This window comes from Danio rerio, chromosome 16, assembly GCF_052040795.2.
Source record: "Danio rerio strain M-AB ecotype USA chromosome 16, GRCz13ab, whole genome shotgun sequence".
Taxonomy (NCBI): Eukaryota; Metazoa; Chordata; class Actinopteri; order Cypriniformes; family Danionidae; genus Danio; species Danio rerio.
In genome coordinates, this window is record NC_141036.1 from 12815856 (window position 1) to 12831616 (window position 15761).

General features: G+C 35.0%; 1 protein-coding gene and 2 long non-coding RNA genes across 9 annotated transcripts in view; 1 reads left to right on the forward strand and 2 right to left on the reverse strand.

The window, feature by feature from the left end:
- Nucleotides 1-1205: 1205 nt before the first annotated feature.
- Nucleotides 1206-4805, reverse strand: LOC147840187 (uncharacterized). 2 transcript variants are annotated; one of them, XR_015511146.1, is made up of 7 exons: nt 4303-4805; nt 4127-4199; nt 3113-3170; nt 2930-3023; nt 2649-2806; nt 2461-2556; nt 1206-2286 (listed from the first exon to the last, which is right to left on the reverse strand). It is a non-coding gene; the product is annotated as an uncharacterized LOC147840187 (long non-coding RNA). The 2 variants fall into 2 exon arrangements; XR_015511145.1 differs by lacking the exon at nt 4127-4199 and having other exon boundaries at nt 4761-4805.
- Nucleotides 4806-5990: 1185 nt separating this feature from the next.
- Nucleotides 5991-15761, forward strand: part of rasip1 (Ras interacting protein 1) — a 41841-nt gene continuing 32070 nt past the window's right edge. For 2 of the 4 annotated variants that reach the window (XR_015510200.1, XM_087285004.1), the window contains exons 1-3: nt 5991-6275; nt 10745-10866; nt 14156-14604. Coding sequence is in view for 3 of the 4 variants with exons in the window: in XM_087285004.1 (XP_087141130.1) it covers nt 10745-10866; nt 14156-14604 (571 nt within the window). In the remaining variant the exon portion in view is untranslated. 4 annotated transcript variants of the gene reach the window in all.
- LOC137487882 (uncharacterized) overlaps nt 13923-15761 on the reverse strand; it is a 39370-nt gene continuing 37531 nt past the window's right edge. For all 3 annotated transcript variants that reach the window (XR_015511163.1, XR_015511162.1, XR_015511164.1), the window contains one exon: nt 13923-14563. This is a non-coding gene — a long non-coding RNA (uncharacterized LOC137487882). The remainder of the gene's footprint in view (nt 14564-15761) is intronic.

Below are 15761 nucleotides of genomic sequence, written 5' to 3' on the forward strand. Positions count from 1 at the left end.
TTTGCATTAATCTCACTACATGTAGTTAGATTTTAGTTTTAAACAAAAAGTAAACAAATCAGTGCATTCACTGGTAAAATATGTCCCATTTAAGTATTATTTTATACAAGGAAAGTACTTTAAATGCAAATGAGCGTCTGTTTTAGTTAAAAAATGTGCCTAGAATGATGTTCTATAATCATTTAAGCTATATGTTTATGTAAAACATAGTAGTTAACATATATGAAAGAATAATTAATCATAGCCTAGAATTTTGCTAATCAATGTGCAAATATTAGTGGTACACTGTAATCCCGAATAAGTTGACAAAACTCAAAAAATTTGAGGTAATCAGTTACGTCAAATTTTTTAAGTTATGAAATTATCTATTTTAAGTAACCAGAAACATTAAGTTTTGAGTTTGTTGTACTCATGCAAGACACTTCACTCAACTTAAAATACCCAAGTTACTCAGCTTATACGTTTTAATTGCAATTAACTTAATTGTTTTAATTTTTCCAAACTTTAAATACTTAGTCACCCAGCTCATACATTTTAATACCAATTAACTTAATTGCTTTAATTTCTTTCAACTTTAAATACTTAAATCACCCAGCTCATACATTTTGATAGCATTTAAAATTAACTTCTCCATCGTCAGTTTCACAAATAAAATTAGCCATTATTTTAATCTTTAAACCCCATAAATCTGTCAAAATAAATCTGTAATTTAAAACACACAGACAATATCATTTTAGACATTTATTGTTAAAGAAGAAATGTCCAACAGTACTTTCAAATTTGTCTCCCATGCAATTACAAATGTCTTAAAACGATAAAAACTATTAGACATAAAGAGATTGAAAATGAACACTATTCTGAAATTGATAAAAATTACCCACAATGTAAATATGATATCAGACATAAGAGCCTCAAGAAAAAACAACTATAAGTTTGATAAAATTTAATAATACATTAATAAGTGTAAAACTTACTCTTAAGGCATTCGTTAAAAAAATAAGTGCACATTCTGTGAAGTGACTCGTTTAGTGTAAACTACACAGAAACTGTATATAGATATATAGTTGAAGTCATAATTATTCACCCCCATTTATTTTTTCCCCCAATTTCTGTTTAACGGAGAGCAGATTTTATATATATATATATATATATATATATATATATATATTGTAGCGAGGCAGAGGGAAAACAGCGACACAGTTGGATAAGTTTACAGACAAGTCCCCGGAGGGTGCTTTATTTACAACGTGAATGGGGTGTAAACGGTGCTCTTCTTCAAGGTGAGGTGCTCTGGGAAGTAAGTGAAGGACAGTGAGTAGTCGGATGTGGGATTGTCACGAGCTGGAGTCTGCTGTGGAGAGACAGAGAGACAAGCGTTAGCGCATGGAGTCATTGGGTGAATGAAGCTCATCTTCTCCTTGCGTGGGCTTGGTTTATATGCCTCTCCACTTGATGACGTCCAGCTGTGAACGATCCTGTGTTGATGATGGTCCAGCTGGGTTGAATTAGCGACCAGGGCGACGTGGCATGTGTGCGCTCGTTACAATATATATATATATATATATATATATATATATATATATATATATATATATATATATATATATATATATATATATATATATATATATATATATATATATATATTCAGTCTTGGTTGAACTATGATTCTGTCATTTACTTATTCCAAACCTGTTTGAGTTTCTTTCTTCTGTTGAACACTTAAAAGGTTATTTTTGACCAAAAAAAAAAAAAAGCTGAGACCTGTAACCACCGATTTCCACAGTATTTGTTTTCCTATTAGAAAGTCAGTGGTTACAGGTTGTCAGCTTTACTTAACTTTTGTGTTTAACAGAAGCAAGAAATTCAAGCAGGTTTGGGACAAGTGAAGAGTTAGTAAATGACAGAATTTTACATTTGGACAAACTATCCCTATATATAATAAAATGCATATTTACCAATTAAAGGTAAATAAATGTTTTGAAGTTACTACCCCAGAGACAGTCTTTATTAAGTTAAAAAAAAAAAAAGCTCTACATCAACTCATTCTTTAAGGTTTCCATGCTACGAGACTTTTTATTTTCCATCATCCATGCCAAGCAAAACTTTTTGCACAAGTTCAAAGTCCTTTACTATATATTATGTGAAGAGCATACATTAATCCATACAAGACAAGAAAGGTCTGGAAATGTGCTGTGGGTGGTGTCCAATTCATTCTTCAGGACAACAGAGACCCTCAGTGAATGCAGGGCCAATAAAGCATCTTCAGTCAGCAGGATTATCAATCTAAAAACATAATTCAAGGATATTAATGTAAGGACAGTATCAAAATGACTGAGCCAATATTATATGATTCATCAACTATTCTTGATTACAAATATGTTTTTAAGTAAAAGTTTTCAAAACTTTCATCTTTTCATTAAACATGCCTAATTGTGAAAAGAATGAATGAAGTCTTACCATGGTGTTCCTAAAGAATCTTAAGTCACGCTCACGCAGCAAGACCAAAAGACCTCTGATAACAGTAGTCCGTCATGAACTGACATCATTCAGTTCCTGGAAATCAAGAATCAATTTTTTAAAAATTAAAAAAATAATAATTCAAATGATATTTTAATGTATACTTTAACACGTGACCCCAAACATACCTGCTCATCATAAACCTTTAAAAGATTAGCCAGGGTATCTGCTGTCTTGCCAGTTTTGGATGCTGTTTGCCTTAAAATTGTCATCAAATGAAATAGGTGGTGGTCCAGTTTTGCAAAGAATTTGTGGGGAAAATTCTCATTTGTAACATGTTGGTACTCTGCAAACAGCAAAAAGAAACAAGAGAGAATTTCATAAAACAAACCCACACCACAAAATATACAATTCTAGAAAAAATGTATTAATATTATTATTATGTTTCATTTACTTATCTATTTTTTACCTCAGATGAAAATCAGGTGTTGATCAGATGTTGAAAGCAGGATCTTCATGTTGTAAATTGAACTCAAGGTCTAGCTGAAGTTTCACTTTCCTTGCTGCAAAAGTATCATTGATAAATACACTGTAATATTTATTTTATCTGGATATGCCAGGCATAGTAGTACAAAATAAATATTTTACCCACCTTTCACATGCCTCCATTTAAGAACCTATCTGTAGTCAGCAACACCTGACCTTCAATTCTGTATGTACACAAAGTCACAGTGTCATTTAGCTGAGAGTGGAAGTAGTACAATTGCATGATGTCTAACGTTAACCTCCAAAACGGTTAGCAATAGAGCTGATTATCATGTTAGTTGCTTTGATTCGATGAACACAGATTTAATTTAAACAGTATTGAAATTTCTAAAACTGAATAGGACGACAAAGAAATTTAAGGCCTGATTTTAAAAGCTAGAAATAACAAAACTTACCTTATTGTCTAATGATGTAAAAATATATAGACTAAAATATTTATATTTTTAAGATATAAATATATTTTAAGCTACAAAATTTGCACATCAGAAAACTGTCTTCTTTACCACGTCTTGAATATTTTGTTTTGTTTTTATTTTATTTAATAACATAATTTTGTATTAATGTGTTATAGATATGCATACTTTGTTTTTTAGGCTGTTTATATTCTCTCCAGAGTAGACATTTTAAAAAATAGATTGAAAAAAAAAAAACTTTTATCATACCTTTAAAATACATTTGACCTAAATGACATTTAAACTCACTTAACTGATCGCATTAATCAGGTAATCATTGATATGCAGAGATGTCGTCTTAAGCGCGAGGAAATATTAAGTGTTGATCAGTGCTGGTGATTGAGGTAAAGTTAGTTTTATATTTACACATTCAGACTTTTTCCTTAATAATATAATATCAGAAAGGTAATTTTTGCATATTCTTAATGGTGAAATCATATTAGCAGCCAATGACTTTCAAAGTACAACATTGTTCAGTCAAAAAAAAATAGTGCATTTAGTGTAATGTTGTTTTCATGTCATACTTGCATGTGATTTCAGAACGAATAGACAAAGAACCATGGTAAACAATTTATGGAGCGAGTCACAAGTTGTTACTAAATGAATGTATGAATATAAAACCAACTTTACCTCAATGTGGTAGTGTAAATTGAAGCTCTGCTCTGTACCTGCTCAGGTGAGGAGCGCAGCTTAAATGTTCTCCGTCAGGCTATCCTAATACATGGATCAGCAAGCAACAAGCTGCGTGTGACAGAGTTAAGTTTTGAGACTACGTTTTTGCGCGTCATCAGAAAATACCGTTAAGTGTTTAGGCGGAGATCATTTGAGTTATGATTAACGTTACGTTTCTTGCGCCTTTCGTTTCCGAAGTGCCTACAGATCGCGAAGATAATACCACATTCACAGACTGGATGGAGTTCAGCGCAGCGCCATGACATGCGGTTGTGAGAGCGCACGTCTCCATGACAACTTCAGCACAGGCTGAGAAAAGGCATACTCGCGCCAAGATTTAAATTTTTTTGAAAAATGTAATCTGCCGATTTTAAATATTTTTGTCTTTATCACACTCTGTTAAAATTCAGAGTTAACACATTACAACTAACGCTAACATTGCACTGATTCTAACTTTTTAATCAGTAATGTTAACGTTAGTTAGCAACAAGTGAGGCTAAACATGTTTTCTGTAATGTACGACATGTAAACGCACCCTGATTAACTCTACATTACATTGAACTGTTACTGTGATTATATTAATTAAAACATACATTTAATATTTCTTGGATTTGTAAATATTTTACTTACTGTAGTGTGAAGCGAGGCCGATCCGCCATCTTGAAAAAAACGAATGAAGCATGAGCACGTACGTGAACCTGGATGACGTCAGACGCAAAATCACTAGGCTGACAGATTTTGAGTTAATGAAACTTTAAAGAGACATTTTGTATAGATTAAACCCAGCAGAATTGTTCACCTTACTTGAAAGATTAAATTTTTTCAAACTCAAAAATAAGAAAAAGTTCTAAATACTCATCAAGGTTAATTAAGATAAACGAATTTTAATGATTTAAGTTAATAGAACTCAACTCAATTAATTAGTTACAGCATTAGGGTTTACAGTGTAGTAGTAGAAGTCTTCTAATTTGTTTCTTGTTCCAAGCCTGACAAGATTTCTTAAATATATACTGAATGACTTTTCAATGGTCATCTTCCATAAATCATGTATAATGGTCATTATGTTTTTCTCACAAAACTAAATTTACAGAAAAATTATTTTTATTGTTTATGCTGCTTGACAAACCCTGTTTGACCCTCATATAAATATTTGCATTGTACAAACTCAAATAGGATATATAGCTATATACACACATTCACATATGCGGATATACACATGGCTCTTCTTTCCTGACACATCATTCTGTTGTTGACGAGGTCAAAGGTTACAGGTGCCGTTCTGTCTTTGACATCCTGTCCCAGGTTTCCTGCTTCCTCTTTTTTTTCGAGACCCTCAACACAAACTAAAAACTGTTGGATAAAACATGCTGAGGCAAGAGTTAACTAGTCTTGTGCCCATTGTTGGTACTTTTTGGGTGGTAAACAAATATACTTTATATGATTTGCGAAAGTAAATATACTTAATTTCCAGAGTACATCCTGCAAGGTCAGTATAGTGCTGACAAGAATGAGATTGAAGTATTGATGGACAGACTTAGTGTGTGACAAAAAGTCTTTTTCAAAAAATCTGTGGCAAATTCAAAATGTCCTCCATTCTGACTCGGCCTACTGAGTTCTCCGACTGTCACACCATTTCCGGCTCTCTTCTGTTTTTGAATGGACATCCTGACTGGTGCTTATTCTATTTTTTTAGCCTCACACTCAATATGTACAACAGTGTCACTGACATGGCTTTATATGTATACTTCATATTCCCTCTCTCTCTTTTTCTCAGGATATAGGTGTTGTCCATTGGGGAGGAAGGAAATTCTGTCATTTAGAACAATGGGCCTGCTTCTCTATCTATAGACGCAGAAACGGGAGATCGAAGTGGAGGGAGAAATAGAAAGCAACCAAAAGAACTTTCTAGAACAACTTTACCTTCGAAAATGGAAAAAACAAACTAAAAACTGAGAGAACGAAAAGATACTGAAGAGTCAAAGCAAGGCCAGAGGCAGAAAATGGACTGTTTAAGCCTAATACTTCTGGAGTAAGACGACACAAATCTGACCTCCATTGATATTTTATCATCCTGAAACTTTCCGCAAACAACAACAGCTATTTTGAAGATTTATCCTGAAATAAAGAGGACGTCCATCACAGTGGGTAAGTCGCATTTATTTGTCTCCAATGATGTGTAAAGTCATTTTACCGATGCGTTTTACTGATCTAGAGCTGCAGTCAGCATATCCTGAACGCCTTTCCCAACCCAAAGTTGTAAATTTTCTTTCTTGGTTGTTCTACATCCACCATTTACTCCGTAGAATGTGATGAAATCAATTATGGTCACCGAGTCAACATATTATAGTGAACTTCAGTTTTTTTGGAGGGACGACAGAGGGCAGATAACACTTAGGGGGTCTGCTCAGGGGTTTTCCCTGTCTGTCTGTGAGGATACATGGAGGTGAAGTCCACAATCAGGGCGGAGGACGAAAAAATGTATGTTATTATGTATAGCCGATGTTGAGCGCTTTTAATCAAAGGATGATATTCATAGAATGTGGTTTGGCTGCACGACGGATCCTCAGCAGTGATAGTTTCATGTCGGTTTATATCCTCGTCATGGCCTCTTGGCGAAGCCACTTGACTCTTACTTGACTTCCACCAGTGTGCTTAGCTCAGGAGCAACCGTGCCAAACCTCTGCTTTTCATTAGACATGTAGACATGAATGCGAAATAAATCTTTTTCTCAGAGCCATAACTATTCCCCGCCTGCACTGTCAACTTTGTGGCATCCGCTGCTAGTTGCACTGACGCTCTGTTACTCAGAGACTCTTAGATGACGAAGAAAGCATGACATTGCATATCCAGAATCAATGCGACATTAGCTTCCCCTTCCATTTTGAAATGAGTTTTTAATAGGGTACACGTTACATCTTTCATTTCTATATATATATTTAAAGGAACATTAAGGAATTAATACAACTTCCGTGGAGTTAAACAGTTAGAGTTTTACCATTTTTTAATCCATTTAGCAGATCTCCAGGTCTGGTTGGAGCACTATTAGCGTAGCTTAGCATAAATAATTGAATCTTATTAGATCATTAGCAACTTGCTCACAAAATTGAAAAAAAAAATCTTTTGAAGAGCCCCTTGATTTAAAGAGTCCCTATTTTGCATTACAAAAGGTTATATTTTGGTTTTGGGGGTCTCCAGCAACAGGCTGCTATGCATGCAAGGTCAGAATACCCTTTTATCCCTGCTGAAAAATACAACTTAAACCAGCCTAGGCTGGTTGGCTGGTTTTAGCTGGTTGACCAGGCTGGTTCTAGAGTGGTTTTGGCCATTTCCAGGCTGGTTTCCAGCCATTTCTAGCCTGGTCTTAGCTGGTCAGGCTGGGAGATGACTAGCTAAAACCAGCTTGACCAGCCTAGCCAAGCTGGGAGTCCAGCCAAAACCAGCTATATCCAGCCTAAACCAGGCTGGTCAAGCTGGTTTAAGCTTGACTTGGCTGGTAATTTTCCAGCCTGACCAGCTAAGACCAGGCTGGAAATGGCTGGAAACCAGCCTGGAAATGGCCAAAACCCCTCTAAAACCAGGCTGGTCAACCAGCTAAAACCAGCCAACCAGCCTAGGCTGGTTTAAGCTGGATTTTTCAGCAGGGATAATATGCATTTATTTTTAACAAATTATTCCAATGGACAGCTGATGATAGCCACAGCAACAAACAGCAGGAGATCGGTAAATTGGTAAAGGAAGAAGCATGCGTCACGTTTTCAAGTGGACGGGATATGTGAAATAGCCCATACAGATTTAACCTGAGAGATACAGTACAAGCACTGATCTGTAATAAATACGTGATTACAAGCCGCGTGGATCGATTACAAGTTACAACACACAATTAAATACATATTTTGCAAATTACAGAAAACGAGGCAACCATTTTAATCACACGTAATGTTGTGTAGGAAGGAGTAACAGTTACTGACTAACTGCCATACGTCAATAGTATTTGCTGCTCCTTCCTTTAATAGCAAACGACCGGCGAATCCCGCGGTGCAGGGTAGGTTATTGAATCAATCAGAAAAATGACAGGAACAAACACAGCACACGGTTGGCTATACTGTGATGTTGTTGTGAAAATGAACTTTAACCCTTTATTCCCCACAGCCGGCTATCTCTCAGTGATAGTAATCTTCGTGTCATGATCAATCCATGATTCCTCACACTGCTAGTGTCTAAAAGAAAAGGCTCGTTCATGTTTTACCCGATCCACTAGTTCTTATTTGGCAATGTCCCCTTTGACGTCGATGTGAGCAGGCAAAAGATCCGAACAAATGAAAAATCATTAATTTGACAACATTCGAGTCGACTTAATAGTATCAATAGTTTTTAAAACGGTGCACTCTCATGTTTAAATCTCAGCTGGATTTTTCCATCCACTTAGAGCTGTTTCACACTGCATGGATGGCAATTTTCAAAAACCCATAATAGGGGCTCTTTAAAGCCTTATTTCTGTAGTTTACTAAGACTGACAGAAAATTAAAAGTCGCTTTTATCAAGGTCAATATGGCTAGAAAAACTATACCAAATTCTTGATTGTTATGCCAAAATGAGAGTATAGCTCCTAGCCATATCAGCCTAGACATGTAACTACAGAGAAGTCAAGTTTTAAATAGGAAGGTTATCAATTCGTTTAATTATTTAAAAGTAAGATGCTAATGGTCTAATCCAGTGTTTCTCAACCACGTTCCTGGAGGGCCACCAGCTTTGCACATTTTCCATGTCTCCTTAATCAAACACATCTGATTTAGTTCAGTAGCAGAGACTGAAAGACCTGCAGTGAGTGTGACATCCAAAACATGCAGTGTTGGTGGTCCTCCGAGGATGTGGTTGAGAAACACTGGTCTAATCCGATTCAATGATCTTATGCTAAGCTAAGCCAATAATGCCCCCACCAGACCTGGAGTTTGAATGAATGTTTAACTCTAGGAGAACCGTAAAATGAGCCTACTTCCAAAAAAAAAAAAAAAAAAAAAAGTAGAAAATCTTTTAGATGTTTATTTAAACTACTGTTAATAAGTTTGGTTAAGCCTTTAGATTGCACTTTAGAATGAATACTAGTATCTTGTATCTTGTGATATCATGGCAAAGATAAAAGAAATTAGTTTGTAAAAATTAGCTATTAAAACATTTATGTTTAAAAGTGTGTTATTGCGTTAAACAGCACTTGGCAAGTACAGTATACAAAAAAGAATTTAAATTTTACTGGAGAGCAATTATTTATTATTTAATTATTTGAACATATTTAAATGTTGAAATATAAAAAAACTAAATGGTTGAGCAAAATATGAAATTAAAATTTGTTTCTTTACACACTTTTCACTAAATGAGACATTAATGTATGTGTTCACCTGAATGCTATATTTAGCTTTTTTGCTCTAACAATTCAAATATGGGGCAGAGCGGTGGCGCTGTGGGTAGCGATGTCACCTCACTGGAAGAAGGTCGCTGGTTCGAGTCTCAGCTGGGTCAGTTGACATTTCTGTGCGGAGTTTGCATGTTCTCCCTGTGTTGGCGTGGGTTTCCTCTGAGCGTTCCGGTTTACCCCACAAGTCCAAAGACATGCGCTATAGGTGAACAGGGTTGCGGCTGGAAGGGCATCCTCTGTATAAGTATGCTGGATAAGTTGCTGGATGCTGGATAAGTTGGCGGTTCATTCTGCTGTGGCAACCCCAGATTAATAAAAGGACTAAGCTGAAAAAAACGAATGAATGAATTCAAATATGGGAAAAACATGTAAAAAAAAATGGTTAAAAGGACAAATTCTGATCAGTTTAACCACGAAATTTGACTGTTTAAGCCTTTTATTCTGGAAAAAGTCATAATCCATTGGTGTTTGAGTATCAAACGCTCTTCAATCCTTCTGAGGCGGATTTCTACTGATTCCCAGGTCCTGCCTTTACTAACTGTCAGTCAATATGTACTGTAAGTGTGATTGGATGGTAATTTTGTTCATAGAATTATACTAAGACATGACACCGTTACCACTGATTAGCCTGTTTTTGTGTGACAGAAGTATACAACAAGGACTAATTTATTTCTCACAAACAGGAAAAATTTTCCCCACACTCTCAGAAACAATGGTATGAAAACTGTCACTGGAGTGGTACCTTTTAACACATTTGTAACTAAAGTGTCCTTATTAATATATCTCAAGGGTACACATTAGTACCTAAAAAGTACAAAAGTGTATGCCTACCTCTTGACATATTTAGGTGCTAACATATAGTTAAGTTACCGATATGGATCCTTTTAGTACAAATGTGTACCATTTGAAAAGGTACCACATCGCGTACCTTTATTAGTGAGAGTGCACAGTAAGTCGGTCAGCTATAAATAAGGCACAGCCCCAACAAAAAAAACTACAAAAAAATAAACAGTACGTCTGGTCAGCCTGAATTAATCTCCACCACACAAAACCTACTGAATGAAATCATTTAAAAATGTTCTTCTTGTGAATTTTCTGACTGTTAAGACATTTCCCTTTCTGGCTTTGTCCTGCTTCCCTTCCGATCCTTCCTTTCCCCATTTATTTTAGTCATTTTATCTTTTTCTTCTCTACACTCCCTCAGATGGAGGAGTCTGGCAGTCCCCGATTTAGGAAGCTCCATTTCCCAGTGGGCTTGTGGATTAATTCCCCACGGAAACACTTTGCCAAGCTGGGAGCTCGATGGCCCAGTGCTGCCTCAGTCAAGTTAGTGCATTGAACCTGAATTTATTCATCTTGATCAAATAAACAAACCTGACATATACACAAGGAAGTAAAGAGAAAGCTCATTTAAATCATGTGCCAAGTTTTTAGAAATATATGCTTGATGTTTTGGTTTCATGACTCAAAAAAAAAAAAAAAAAACAAAAAAAAAAACGTAATGTGGTGTAACCAAGGATGAGAAACTAATCACAATGAATACAAGTGTATGTATCTTTGACTTTACATTTAAAATTTTTAAATGTATTTTTAATACAAATCATGAATTCATTCACTTCTTTGGTTACTTAATGAATTTTAAACATCCATAAAGGGCTATATGTTAGAATGATAATTTCTTAATATATTTTTATTACAGTGGTTTTTATTTAAACAATGCTTTAAAAAAAAATCTAAAACATGATATTTACATGTATCTCAGAGCCTTTTTTCCATTTTGACCTATGTTTCCTTAACTTCTGTGATCTCACTGCTGACATTTTAATTCTTTATTTTATTTATTTATCAACAAATGAATCAGAATTTTGCTTTCAGCAGTGCACATTGCATGTAATGTTTCATAAAGAGACAGTGAATATAGAAATCATCATACCCCTTTGAAATAATGACTTTATTTGTCATACAGCCTGTATCAAACCACATTCAAAATAAGTTTTCCAGCCTTTGTAATGTGTTTGTAGCCTTCACCTAACCTGTGCCTTTCTTTAACTTTATCTCGAAGGTCTTTTGAAAGCAGGGTGTAATGTAAATGAAGGTATAGCTTTTCAGAGGGTATGATGATACTGTTTATTGGTATATGGGGGCACTGAGTAACATTCAGTCTCATGCAAAGCCAATAACCTGGAGTTGACTGGAGGTAACTTCATTGCAACCTGTGTCAATAATAACAAGGTGTCTGAATTCTATATATAGCCCCTGTAAGTGAAAGTTATTTTTAATTAATTGTGCTATAATTAATATATCATGTGCCGAGTGTGCTTTGAAAAAAAATTATGTCAAATTATGTGATACTTTAACAGAATTTTATTATTATTATTATTACTATATAAGAAAATGTAGGGATATTTTACATATTGACCATATTTCAACCCTTGCAAGTTTGTCTGTGGTGTTTTAAAACAATTACTACTTATAATGAAATGATTCGAACTTCAAAAAACAAAAGCAAGGTGCTTTTTTTTTAATAAAATCATCCTTTTAATGCAGTTTCTTCAGTATGATAGCAGGACAGTTGTACTTTGATAAACAACATACTAAGATAGAATATATATATATATATATATATATATATATATATATATATATATATATATATATATATATATATATATATATATATATATATATATATATATATATATATATATATATCTATGAGCAATATCACACGAGTAGCAGTGCGATATGGCTGTATATCGGCACTGGTGGGAGGCGTGCGTTGGCACGAGTCCGCAGGCTGAGTGCCTTAGTGCCCCCACCAGTGCCGATATACAGCCATATCGCACTGCAACTCGCGTGATATTGCGTTTATACAATAGTTTGACGGCATAATTGTGTATATAAAAACAAAATCAAACATGGAGAGTCTCAAAAACCCTTTTGTATGAGGAACTACTTTCTTCCGCCTTAGATTCAAATCATAAGCTGACAATTAAACAGCTGAGCAAGCATCTTTTAAACTTTAGATCTGTAGTGTCTCCTTTTTGCTGGTTGTAAGTGGGCGGAGTAATACACAAAGGGTAAAGAGGTTTTACGGGTGCTGATATTACTTTAATATATCATGGCTATCAGCCAATCAGATTCAAGAACAAGACAGAACTGTTGTATAAATATATATATATATATATATATATATATATATATATATATATATATATATATATATATATATATATATATATGCTATTTTTCCATATTTAATAGAATTAAAATAAAATAAATTTAATTTTAAAATAAATATAATAATAAATTGTAATTGTATTTTGTTTATAATTGAATTGATCTAGTAATAAAATAAAAGTCATTATATTGTCATAGGTCTAATTGTTCAGTACGTTTCCTATAATTGATTAATAAGTGACACAGGGTCTCTGTAATAACTACATTAACACTTCTTATAGGGATGGAAACGTTGTGGAAAGGTTTGCATGTACTAAAGTGATAAGAATGTTTTGTTGTATGTGCGTCAAAAATGAAAAATGGACTTTCAGGCATAAATGCAAATGTTTGATTTTCCGAAGCAAAAAAACAATGACTATAAAACACTTTGACACCGATTTACAGAAAACACTCGAAAATGTTCCTTGTGTAACAGTTTATACACCACAGAATCTATTCTATTTATGTATCAAAGTGCTGCCCTAAAATACAAACTAATTGGAAATTAATTGAAACAATTTTAAATCATTACACTTTGCCAATGTCCTCCAAACCATCTATATGTCAGCAAGAAGGTCTTAACCATTTAAAGTGCAATCAAATATCACACACTATTTTATATATTTTGAGATGTACAGGTAAGGGTAACTTTTTAAATTTGAGATAAACGTTACGTTGAACGACACTGAACCATTATTTTACCTATATCTTTCACATTTTGGTTTCACAAAATGTTTCTAAGCATTAAAATCAACACTTTATTATGTGTTCTATATAGAGTTGACGGCTAATTATTAGCCCTCCTGTGAAATATTTATTCTTTTTCGAATGTTTCTCAAGTGATGTTTAATTGTGCAAGGAAATTTCCACAGTATTTCCTATATGTTTGTCTTCTGGAGAAAGTCTTATTTGAGCTCAAATAAAAGCCGTTTTAAAAATGTTTAAAAACACTTTAATGTCAATATTATAAGCCCCCTTAAGCAATATATTTTTCGATTGTCAACAAAACAAACCATCATTATGCAACGATTTGTCTAATTACCCTAACTTACCTAGTTAATCCATTTAATCTAGTTAAGCCTTTAAATGTTACTTTAAGCTGAATACAAGTATCTTGAAAATATCTAGAAAAATATTATGTACTGTCAGCATGGCAAAGACAAAATAAATCAGTTATTAAAAATTAATTATAAAACTATTATATTTAGAAATGTGTTGAAAAAAATTTTCTCTATTATGATGCTATCATAAAACTGTATACAACACGACTTTTGTAAACTAAATTTGATTCAGAAAAAAATGGGACCTTTCTCATCGTTGACCCACATACAGCTCTGCATGTTTAGGTAGCTTAAAAGATGACAGATGTGGCTCATCTTTTTTCTGTTGCCATCAGATCCACCACGAGCTCAGATGCCGCTTCAGTGCACGACGCCCCATCATCAGTCCCCTCCTCCCTCTCTCACTCCACCCCTTCTCTAGCCCCACCCTCTCCATCCCCTTCCCCCGCTTTCCTTCGCCCTCGCCCGGCCAATCAGCAATCCCGGGCCAAGCGTCTGTCCCACCTCTTTCTGAGGGGCCGGTCCAATAGCGACAGGGACCGGGCCATTGGAGAACGAGAAAGGGAGATATGGGCGCATTCAGCCACCCCTTCATCCCATCACTACCTGCCTCCGGCCTCCTCTAATGCTCCCGGGCTGGTCAAGATCTATGGAGATGCCCTGTCCAGTGGAGCCAACTACAGGAGCCTGCTGGCGAATATGCACTCCACTGCCCGCCAGCTCATTCAGCAGGTCATCACCCGCTACACGGAGAGAGAGAGAGAGAATGAGAGTGAAGACACAGGTAAATATACAGTCATGTCAAATTATTTCAGTGGTCACTGCTATCAAAACCTAAATGTGACAAAAACAACATTAAAGTGCCAACCAAAAAGTGAAAATTTTGTATGTACACTGTAAAAGGCATTTGTGAAGTAGCAGTTTTCCATATTTTGTGATTCATGTTTTTATTTTTCCCCCTTTTTTATGCTTTTGAATTACATTTTAGGCAAGGCAAGGCAAGGCAAGTTTTTTTATATAGCACATTTCATACACAGTGGCAATTTAAAGTGCTTTACATTTACAGGAATAAAAGAGACAAGTATAAGAATATAATAAAAATTACTAAAAAGAAAACTGATAAAAACTGATAAAAATGTATTTAAACAGGTTATAAAAGAAAGAAAAAGAAGAGAAATACTTAATAGTGCGATCTGTTGACCGTAGCACAGTGCTCATTCAGTAAAGGCACAGCTAAACCGATGTGTTTTCAGTCTTAATTTAAATGTGCCTACAGTTGGAGCACATCTGGTCATGTCTGTAAGCTGATTTCAGCAGCGAGGGGTGTAACAGCTAAAAGCCAATTCACCCTGCTTTGACTGAACTCTTGGAATTTCTAGTTTATATGATCCTAAAGATCTGAGTGATCTGTTTGGTTTGTATTAAGTGAGCATATCTGTGAAGTGTTGAGTTCCTAGGCCATTTAGTGATTTATAGACCAGTAATAATACTTTAAAATCTATTCTGGATGTAACTGGGAGCCAGTGTAAAGACCTGAGGACAGGTGTGATGTGCTCTGATTTCCTGGTTCTGGTCAGAATCCTGGCCGCAGTGTTCTGGATGAGCTGCAACTGTCTGACTGTCTTTTTGGGAAGGCCAGTGAGAAGAACGTTACAGTAACCCACCCTGCTGCTGATAAAAGCATGTACAAGTTTCTCTAAGTCTTCACTGAATAAAAAGCATCTAATTCTTGCAATGTTTTTGACATGGTAGTATGCTGATTTACTAACTGCTTTGATATGACTATTGAAACTGCCAGAATTGAGCCTTGTGGGACTCCACATGTCATGGGTGTCCACCTTGACCTATGGTCACTTATATTGACATAGTAACCTCTCCCTTCAAGGTGCTCATTAAGATCTTGATCTTTCTGTCAACAACTTTTAACTATGAAAAGTTAAA